The following is an 11,341-nucleotide window of genomic DNA, read 5'->3' on the forward strand; positions in this document are numbered from 1 at the left end:
ACCCCCCCCCCAAATATTAGTGTCACTGTCCCAAAATTACAAATGTTGCAGCACCACAACAGTCATTCACTCTTACAAACAATTGCAGACGTACTGCAACATTCACCCTGCTATCCCCCCCCCCCCAAGCTGGGTCTCCACAATTGCTTCCCCCATCCTATCATGCCACCCTGAATTCACCTACCTTGTGAAGATCTGCATCCTCTCTGCCGTGGTTTCTTTGAGAGTGGGACAATTTCACTTCCAGCATCTCATTGGTTTGTAAATGTTTTGTGTGGAGACTGGAAGCTTCTGGGGGCCATGATCTCGCAGGACTTCAGACAACAAGATCATGACCCCCAGAAGCTTCCTGACTCCACACAAAACATTTGTAAGCTGACGGGATGCTTTGAGGGAGCGAAATTGTGCTGCCTCAAAGCATTCTATTGGCTTGCAAACTTTTTGCGTGGAAATTGGAAGCTTCTGAGGGCCATGATCTTGCATGGCAGAGAGGCTGGAGAGGAGACAGCTTGCTAGAGCTTCACAAAGTAAGCATCCCATCACGGCAGGATGGGGGAAAGCAATTGTGGGGAGCATGAGGTATCTCAGTGGGTAGGCCTTGGATGGTCTTAAGCAGGTGGCATGTTCCATTACTAGGCCTCCCATGGTCTTCTCACCTTGATATACCTCATGTGCACTTAATAATCTGTCTATTTGATTAGCGAATGTGTGGGAAAAGCAGGGAGTTTTGATGTTCATTTTATCTGATTCACTCCAATGGCAATTGGCAGGCTCCATTACATTCATAACTCAAGGACTACCTGTATTGTGTATATATAAAAGTCTCTTCAGATTTAGAATGCTTTCCCTTTATCTCTCTATTTTGGCAGTATGTATGGGACAACTTTTATTGAAATAAAAAATCAATCTTGGATTCAGAGTCATGTGAGTGAATTTCTGCTAATTCAACCATGTTTTTAAAATATTACATCCACATGCAACTCCATCTTATTAAAGATAATCTCTGTGTAATTGCATAATAAATACTACACTGCTTTGGAAACTAGCTTTTTCAATTGCTTCAGTTATTTCTTCAAAGAAATTGGTAAAATAGTAAATTCTAAGACTAAAATTACACTGGAAAAAAATCTTAATATGTGCAGTTTATATATTGAATGTTTAAAACACTAATTCAATTTTCAATATAGCTTCAATAAATGTGATCTTATTTGATTAAGATACATGAATTTGCTGCCACAGAAGCAATCAATTTCTCACATATTGCACATCCATTGTAATTATTTTTCACTAACTGAAAGAACACGAAAGCCAATACTTTATGCACTCAACGGGTCTTGGACTTTTTAAGTGGAAAACATGTTTCACATGCTCAGTCTATTGACCAGACTGTCTTTTTTGAATTACAAAGTATTGCAGCTTGAAAGCTTCTTGTTAGTGAAAAGCAGACTGTGAATACTAATTTTGAGTCTATGTAAATAATTAACAGTTTTAGATTGAGCAACCTGTGTATTTTTTTTTAAACAAAAACTTGGCTTGATTGCTATAAAATGTATGACAGTTATGCAGATAAATTGGGAATTATATCATACAAATAGAGTGGTTGTCAGATACAGCTTTTATTAGAGCTTAAATATTGATTATCTGAACAACTGGTTTGTTTGTAAATGTGCTTGGAATATAATTTCCTCTACAACAAAGATTTTACAAACTGTCTTTGTCTTAATGCAAATAAGTAGACAGCTGTTACATAGTTTATCTTGTAACTGCTTTGAGTGGACTGATAAACTGAATGCAACAGCTATAGATCCTGTTTCTGACATTGCTGAGCCAGTCAATTAAAAGCAAACATTTGTTGCTGTATTTGTGTGCGAAAAGACCAAAATTTAATCTCTGGCATTTTCAGGTAGACTACAAGATTCCTGGCTAAAATTCTGTAGCCAGCACAGGACTAAACCAGATTAGAATCAAGATCCTTGGCTTTTCCCTGTTCTTTCAAGCAATAAGTAATAAGTAATAGCCAAGAATAAATGCAATGCTATGCTGAACTATTAAAATAGGAATAAATAGGAATAAAGAGCCCCTTTAGCCTCTATATATCTATATCTATGTCTCTACATCTCTATGTCTCTGTATATATCTATATCTATAATACTGTATTTATATCTATATCTGAATTTACAGTGAAAATATTCTTTTCCGAGTATAAGGATTCAGTTTTTAATACATTGCTATTATAAAGTCAGATTATCTGATTATAAAATCAGAATATGCTATCAGTAAAATAAAAGAAAAAAAGGAATATTCCGCACCTTCTGCCTGAATTTTCTATGTAAATGGATAGAGTTTTACTTCATCCTATTAAATTCAATATACGTCTTTAAAATAAAATATTTTGGGTTTTGGGATGAAAATGTTTTTAAAGGACATGCTCAAAACAAGTAGTAGAAAAAAACTATCCTGTTGGAATAATTTGTCCCCTGATGTCTGGAATTAAATTTATTTCATCACCATATTCTAAATATTAATGACAATCTTAATGAGCAACCCTCTTTACATAATCAGTCATGAATTTAAGGGGGGAAATCCCTTTATTATCTTCTTGTGGTCTCTATCATATGGACATAAATCCTGTGCTTTGTGGGAGTTAGGCCAACCTTCCACAATAGCTGGTTGGCTTTTGAAGATTATGTTACATATAAGAAAATTACAGTAAATTGCTTGTAAGCTGTCTCAAAAAAGCTCCACCTAAATATGTGCCAGTCTTGGCAATCTAAATTGAGCTCTGTGTGTGATTATCGATTTCCACTTTCAGAAATTTCCACTTTCACAAATCAATGTGAAAGTGGTTTGAATATCTTATGATAACCATCCTACCTCTTACTATTTCGTAGATGTGCTCTATGTAATCCGAGAGTATTGACTTTATAGTAATGAAGAGTGCAAAGTTACTTTGGTTCTGTACAATACAAGAAATTCTGGAAACACCAGATTTTTTTTTACAGTTTTGTTCATATTGGAGGAATTGAAGAACTTTAAGTTTGGAATCTTCTGGCAGGAAATCATGTTATACCCATACTTGCTTTGATACGGTGTAACAATAGGGGTCATTAACAGTAAATAGTTTAGTGCTGAATGTGATTAGAATAAACAGCTGACCCCATTATATAGTAAACCTTAAATAATCTGTCAGCTCACCAATGAGAAGCTAATTTGATTTGCACTTCACTTGCATTGAAAGAGACCTGAATAGGCCTAATTTCTTTAATGAGGAAGATGACTTTTGAAAAGTTTCCACATCTTTCTTCCCTGTGTTTTTCATTTCTCACTACCATTTCTCCTTGGAGAACAGATGCCCATTGCCAGAATGTGATACTTAACTTGACCATCAAATAGATCTTACAAAGAAAAGCTTTCAGTCCCTTAGTGAAACAACCACTGTATCTTATTAAAGCGTGAAATTAAAGTGAAAAGCCCTATAGCTCTTGCTGTTTAGTAATGCTGAATCTGTCAATGTGGATTGCTAGGAAGAAAGTGAAAAGCTAAAAAGAGAAGCCTGGTAATGGTTAGACAATCTTTCTCTTCCCTGTTTCGGATTGTGTATAGTGGAAACCATACAAAAATATTCAATTTTATTGTCTTAATAAGGTTATGCATGAGAATCTATAAAACTTGTAAGAAGTTTTCTTTAATTTTTCTTCTTCTTGTTCAAGTCTAGATAAGCCAAATTTCCTTGAAAAACTTCCTTTCCTCCCTCCCTCCCTCCCTCCCTCCCTCCCTCCCTCCCTCCCTCTTCTTCCTTCCTTTCCCTGGCAGTAGGAAAGTGTTTCTGCCAGGTATGGGAAGAGTGAGGGAATATGGTTCAAGTTCCCAGAGACTTGTAGAAACTGTCAGGGAATATTGAAAATAAGGATCATGTGACCACATCTGATTGTGAAAGCATAGCAGTGGCACTAATGTTGCAGCAGCCTGGCAGTGCAAAAATAACCACAATTTTCCTAAATTTAATTACCTCAGAAGTTATGGGTACTAATATTCTGTAAGTTAGCCGATTTCAGATATCTTGGTTAGAAAGGTTTTGCCCTATGATGCACCATTTCACCTAGTTCCAAACAAAAGCGTTTTAATAGTATTCAGATTTTAAAAAATGTAGACCTGGAGATTATACACATCAGTTTAAAGTACAATTCATTCAAAACAGAGGATAATGAGGTTGCACTGTTACTTAACCCTTATGTTTGCATGACAAATTGTTTCTATTCCCATGATTTAATTAGTCTTAACATCTGAATAGAATCATGAAAGATTGCTTAAATGATAGTCTCAATATTTTGCAGGGAAATACTTTCCTGTGGACATTACATAAGATAGAATCATGCATGATTAAGGTTTTACTACAATCAAAAATCTACGGAGCTTTTTTGTCTGTGACTTCTAAGTTCCCAACATAGCATCTGTAGGTGCCAATGTCACCAACAGAAGGTCTATTGTCATGAGCCAGGAAACATGATCCATTTCATTTACTTCTTTTTTGGCTTTTTAAAATTTAAAATAAATGGAAAACTATTACAATAATAAAATATAACAGAATCTAATCATAATATAAAGTAGAGCCAAGGAATTCATTTCTAAAAATTCTAAAATGTCATAGGTAATTCTACTGTTTGGAAATGTGTCCATTTGTCTTGTTCCCTCTATCTCCCCTTTCCTCAAAAAGAGACATCAGGTTGGTTGCAATCATCACAATCAAAAGTTAGAGGAGATGATGGGCAGGAACCTCATCAGTTTGCCATTAAACTTTGATATGGCTCAATCAAGGGCTAATCAATAAAGTAAACTCAGTTTGCCATTAATATTGTTTAAGCCAGGTTTTTGGACAAGGAATCACACATGGTAGAATCAGAATTGTATTCTATTATAATTCATGAATGATAAATGCTTGATCCACAGCCACTTTAAAGAGAATTGATAAACAAATCTTTTAAATCAACTCATCTACTGCCATTGCAGAAAAAGAAGCTTTTCTAAACTTTTTGATATCACAAGTCACTGATGAGATGTTGATCATATTTATGGAGCACAAGAAAAAGAAATAAATGCTATTATAAATAAGAAACATCAAAATGGTAATTTAGTTGAAATTTTCCATGCTGAAGCCAATTAGCTATGCTATTATTCTTTCAGAATACATTATATGTTCATTTTTCTGCACTAATACAGTTCTTGTTTTTTCAAAAGCAATGTTTTAAATTCCTATCTTGATTAAAGAAATAGATATCTCATTTATTCTCTGACATGCTTTCAAATTATTCTTTTCAGTGTTTGGAACCTTGCAAAGAGTCCTGGTATCTGAAGAAAAACCATTGCCAAAATTTTTGTGAGGTATGTTAATTGTGAAAAAATTTCATAGAGTCACTTGTGCATATTTTATTCATGCTATAAGGAAAAGTTGACTGAAGTTATTTAGTCTGCACAAAATGTAAGTAGCCTTGTCAATACCTTTGCTTAAAAAAGCCAGTTGCAACTTTAGGCAGCAATCCACATTTATATATGCAATTCCTCAGATTTGCTGTTGACTTCTAGCAAGTCACGATTCACAATTTGGGAATCCTAACCTAAAATAGTAAATGAATTCATGTTAGCTTCCTGTGACTAAAACTAAATAAGTCATTTTAAACAACTTTTTAACAGCTAGATGCATCAGTTTAGCCATTTCTCAAATTTGCTCTGAGCTTTGTTACCCATTTAGCCTGTAAAAGTCCATGCTGGACTTATCCTCAAAAAGCAAGTGTTGGCATCTCGCAAGCAGAAGAAGTGTTGACAGCACTTTTGCCTGTGTGTGTTCAATATTAGAAATATTTGCATCCTCTGCCTAGTTTCCCATGGGGCCCTGGGTGGGTCATGACCCATGTTTTGAAAACTGCTTCTAATGTTCAAGGCAATTTTGAAGTTTGCTTGCATTTTTATGTGCTTAGTTATTTCATTTATATTTGTAAGATATATAGATTTATAAACATTCTTTCTTTCATGCAAGTTATTAATATATGCCTTGAGTATAAGATGTGCCTTCATGCCTGTGTCTAGTTTGATGAGCAGTCTAGTTTGATTGAGTACCAGTTGAGTACCAGTTTTGATCCAGTTATGATTTTATCTAATTGTCATACTTTCTATATCACACTTTATTATTTTATAATTATAATAACATCTAGAATAACCAATGAATGCTCTAGGCCAGTGATGGCTAACCTTTTTGTAGTTGCATGTCAACTACACAAAAGTAGTGCATGTGCATGTGCACTTCCTGCCTGCATCCATAATATAATGCATGCACGTGCGCATGCACGTGCGACCCTCCCATGTCCTATTTTGGGCTTAGTAGGCCTCACTGCAGCCTCATGGGAGCAAAAATGGGCTGAGAGGGTGCACTGCACCCCCCTGCCCACTCCATATGTGCATGACCCCCTCCCTCCCATGCATGCATGCACGACCCGAAAATCAGACTTCTGGGACTTCTGAAGTTCTCTTAATGACACCAGTTTTTAAGCCAGTGGTTTGTTTCTCAAATCTTTTGCTCCCTCATTGGATGTTGCCCTTTTGTTGGAAGTATAGATGAAAACACCGTGATAGTTCCTTTAGTACCCAAAAATGCAAATATACAGGCTGCAGTTTTAAACATTCAAATTAAATGAGTGCCCTGACCAAGTGTGTATCAATTTCAAGCATTGATTCTGCACTTCATCTTTTCTACAAAATTGTTTGATGTAACACATACCCACTACTTGATGACATGAGGCAAAATAGGGATTAAGTACTTTTGCCATTTATATGTTATCTGCTAGCATTTTACTATTTTGATTAAGCAATGATTCCATTGACTCTTTTCTTTTTTTGGGAAAAAATCCATATTTTTAAGTCCAAATGATACATTTGAGTGCATTTGTCTCCAAATGAAGGAATTCATTATTGCACAGTCAGTTTCATCTAGTGTTTCAGCTGTTTCTACTCCTTCAGTCATATCATCTGTAATTGTTTACATCATATCAAGGACATAATGCATTGATGCTTTAAAGTCATACATTTTCTTATCCTCTGAAGGAAGAAGTGGTCAATAAGAAAGAAAGTTAAGAATTCCCTGGAAAGGAAACCAACACATTTCACTGTGAATTTTCCCCCCATTTTCTTATTTTTCTTTTAGCCTCTTTTCCCCAGGAAGAACTATGAATGTCTAACTAGCTGTGAGTTCCTGAAATACATCCTGTCAGTGAAGCAAGGAGATTGCCCAGCACCTGAGAAGGCCAGTGGCTTTGCAGCTGCCTGTGTTGAAAGTTGTGAGGCTGACAATGAATGTTCTGGGGTGAAAAAGTGCTGTTCCAATGGATGTGGACATACATGTCAAGTGCCCAAAAATCTTTATAAAGGTAGAGTTTATTATTAGAAGGGACTAGAGAAAAAGTGTGTGTGTCCCACACTCCACTTCATTTAAGTATGCCAACATTCCCACATTGTTCTTGGGTTGTGATGCCAAGTCAAGCCAAGGTTAGATTTTAATTGAAAACAAATTTCAGGTCTGATGCCAGTTAAAAATTCAAGTGAGGAGTGTATAATAGTTTGTGTTAACAATTAGCATTGTGATAAAGTTGTATTAAAATGGATAGGGAGAATTCATCCTGGGATGATGAAACATTTAATCATTTTTAAAAATATGCTTACAGTATAGAAGTGAAGAATTACTGTAGAGAGGGATAGGAGAGAGGATGAAGGGGGAAGATGAGGTGTATAAGGAGGAGTGGTAAGGGGAGAGAGTAGAAGGAGAAAGGAAGAGGAAATAGAGTAGTATGGAAATGGAAATACACTAATGAAAGGAAGAGTGGGAAGCAGAAGGGAGAAGAAAGGTGGAAGGGAGGGATAGGAGAGAGAGTAAGGGGGGAAGATGAGGAGGATGAGGATAAGGAGGAGTGGAATGTAGAGGGAGGAGAAGGAGAAAGGAAGGGGAAGTGGAGTGGGAAAGGAAGAGGGAGGGAAGATAGGAAGTAGGAGAGAGGTGGAAGAGGGAGGTGTGTGGAGAGTAGAAGAGCTAATAATGGGTGTTAATCTTTTTGGGGCATTGAGGACAAGAGGAACTGATGTAATCATTATTTAATACTATATGATATTGGCTATGTATAGTATACATGTGATTGTATGTTATGAAATGGAAATAAAAAATATATGTTTTTAAAAAAAGAATTACTGTAAATGATGACATTCACAATTCTTCATATTTTCTCAATAGGTTTCTTTAGGTTGTTGACTATTAAACAAGTATGAATTGTGTATGTGTATACTCAAATGTTACTCTTACATTTTCTTTTTCTAACTCTTAGGATTGCAATTTTAGAAGTGAATATTAATTGGATCTTACCTAACTCTTTACTGAATCTAAATATGTAGCTCTTCCCTTTCTTCATTTTTGGTTGGAAAGTTTTATGTTAAACGACTAAGCAGAATACTTGTACTAAGATTCTGCATGGTTTGACTCATGTAAATTAATAAAATGAACTTTGGAGACATTTTTTAATCTGAATTAGACTTTGAAAACAACTGGTCTATACAATCAGCTTTTTTTGTGCAACTTCTAAGAACAGTAGAAACATCATCTTCTGACTCTAATGAGTGCTGCTAGAAAATATAGAAAAAACAGCAAGGCAACACTTTTTTCTCAGCCTTCTCCAGCAATCTTTGCCAAAGTCAAAGAGGCCTCAGAATAGACATAATACCTGTTTAGAAGCCTATTATGGCTTTTACAAATAGATCAGGAGACATAGGGCACTTCCCAGTGAATGCCTTATAGCATTTTCTAGAGTTATTCAAACATCTCAAACAAGGAATAGGTTTTATAGTTTCATTTCCAATGGGATGAGACTTTGAAGATGTTAAGTGTCTTTTTTTGACAAATGAGGTATGGCTTCAAGGAGGCAAAATGTTTCCTTTAAGCAAATATTGCCTAAAGGGCAACATGGTTCAAAATTGTGACAAAAATATTATATATTATTTATAGAATATAACTTCTAGTCATAAAGCCATAAAACCAAACTGATATAAGAACTATAGTATATAATACCTACAGTTCATAAATTCCTTCATTTAAAAAAAAATTAAATGGTTATAAAATTTAAAAATAAAATTTAATTGGCATCATAGACATTTTAATAGAATAATGAATTTGCTGTATATTTCAAAGAAGTAGCACATCAAATAAAAAAATCTCATGTATAGTTAGTTTAATCAAATTATTTTTTAAAAAATAATTTGAATTGAAGATCCAGAAAGCTATTTGAAATCAAGATCTCATTCTTAGGTTTAGTGGAAATAGGTCACTCTATAATTAATGACTATTTTACTGTGGTAGATTGAACAATTTAACTGAACATTCCTCCCCAACAATAACTAAAAAACCATGAATGATGGAGAGTTCCAGGTAGAGAAAATAGTGAAGATTGATGGCTGGGTGGCAAACCCAGATGCAGTAGGACTTATCCAGTCAAAGTGAAACTGTGTGATCACTCACTTGTCCTTCAGAAAGAAGCTCTTAATAAGAAAATGTAGAATCCAGAATGACCCTACTGACTTGTAAATAGATTCTGCATGTCTGTTGATGGCTGATTTATCTGAATGCCAATCTTCTAGGAATATCCTAGCATTTTGTATTTAGCTTGGTCTAGGATGCTTACTGTTGCCCAGTTGAAACTATGATTGAATATGTCCATGTGTTATGAAATTACAGAGTTTCATCGTGTGTTTTTAACATGGATGTGCTATTCTGCCTGTATGCCCTACTAGTAACTTACAGTTCTTACATTATATGTGACAGATGACTACTCTTTTTCCTTCTTGGCTCCTGGTCTTTTGATGTTTTGGATAACTTTAGTTCATTTGTGTGTTATGGTAATGCTGTATATTGTAATAGTCTGATATTTCTGAGATCTTTTTTATGTATACTAATTTTATATATTTCATTGCTTGCATTGGTTATATTGTAGTGGGTTGACTGGTCAGACACTTTTTGATAAAATTGTGTGAGTGTAATTTCGTTGGAATATTTCATATATGCAGTGTATTTCTTTTTTCTGGTGTTCAGGATTGCTTAGTATATTTATATTTCTCTGAGTAATCTACTTATACAGCTCCTTTTATGGAGGCTGGTTATTATTTTGGTAATGAGCACTTAACATCGTCATTTTGGGTACACTTGTATTTCTAGTTTGCTGTAATTTCCTCTGCTAGTATAGATATTCAGGAAAGGTAGTGTGTTATTTTCTCATTCTCTTGTGAATGTTATTCTTTTGAAGATGTTTTCATTTCATATATAGTATACTTGTCCCTTTATTATGACAAAGGTATTGTCCACATAATGGATCCATGCTTTTGATTATATGAATGTTCTATAGTTTCTACACCCTGCATTACAGTCTTTGCTTTGAGTTCTGAGAATGGTGGTAAGGTTTTTTTTTGTGTGCACCTGTTTATTAAACTGAAAGTAGTTAATGGCAGAGGTTGATGAAGTCTATGATTCTGGATATTTTGATCTTAGTGTATTTGCCTATCTCAGGTGTATCATAGAATACTGCTGCTGTGGATTCTTTTGCTATTTCTGGTTCTATGGGTATAAAGAGTGGTGTGACATCAAATGAAACCATAATGATTCCTGGCTTGGTATCTCTCCATGCTGACATTCTATTCGTTCATTTGCAGCAGCTTCTTTGGAGACAGTTTGTGTCTTAGACCATGAAATAGGATTTTTAAAAATTATCGTGAGCACTATTTATTATGTCTTGAAACTAATGAATTTATACCCGTATTTCTGAGGGGTTAAATCTAAACTTGGCATGCCAAGAATTTTTTCAGATACTTCTCCAGAATACGATGAAAAAATATACATTTGTCATCAAAAATCAAATTCTTCTGGGAAATTCTGGGAGTTGAAGTCCACCCTCCTAAAGTTAGCAAAGTTGAGAAACCCTGCTCTACTGCATGAGCATCTGCACACAATTACAGCCATTAGCGGTTAGTTGGTGTTGTTGGAGTTAGTTCCAATCAAGTGAATCCTAGTGACCATAATGCAAAGCAGATGGGAAGTTCCTTAGAATGGAGGCTATAGGATTATTACACATAATAACAACATATTTTTATTGAGAAGCTGCATAGTTTCTCTTAAGAAGACTAATATAAAAATAAATTTATTTGCTTACAATATTTTTTATTCTTGACAGTTTTAGAATTCTACGTTCTTTGTTAGAGAAAATCCTAAATTTATAGAAAACACAATTGATTTAACAAGAAAAGTGTAGAGGCTGGCAAAAATAAA

At 34.8% G+C, this 11,341-nt stretch overlaps 1 protein-coding gene across 1 annotated transcript in view; it reads left to right on the plus strand.

Annotated features, from left to right (window-relative positions):
• Nucleotides 1-11,341, plus strand: part of ANOS1 (anosmin 1) — a 108,455-nt gene that overhangs the window by 64,737 nt on the left and 32,377 nt on the right. The window contains exons 3-4 of the mRNA XM_032226105.1: nt 5,317-5,379; nt 7,193-7,415. Coding sequence (XP_032081996.1) covers nt 5,317-5,379; nt 7,193-7,415 — 286 coding nt within the window. The remainder of the gene's footprint in view (nt 1-5,316; nt 5,380-7,192; nt 7,416-11,341) is intronic.

This window comes from Thamnophis elegans, chromosome 11 (genome assembly GCF_009769535.1).
Source record: "Thamnophis elegans isolate rThaEle1 chromosome 11, rThaEle1.pri, whole genome shotgun sequence".
NCBI lineage: Eukaryota > Metazoa > Chordata > Lepidosauria > Squamata > Colubridae > Thamnophis > Thamnophis elegans.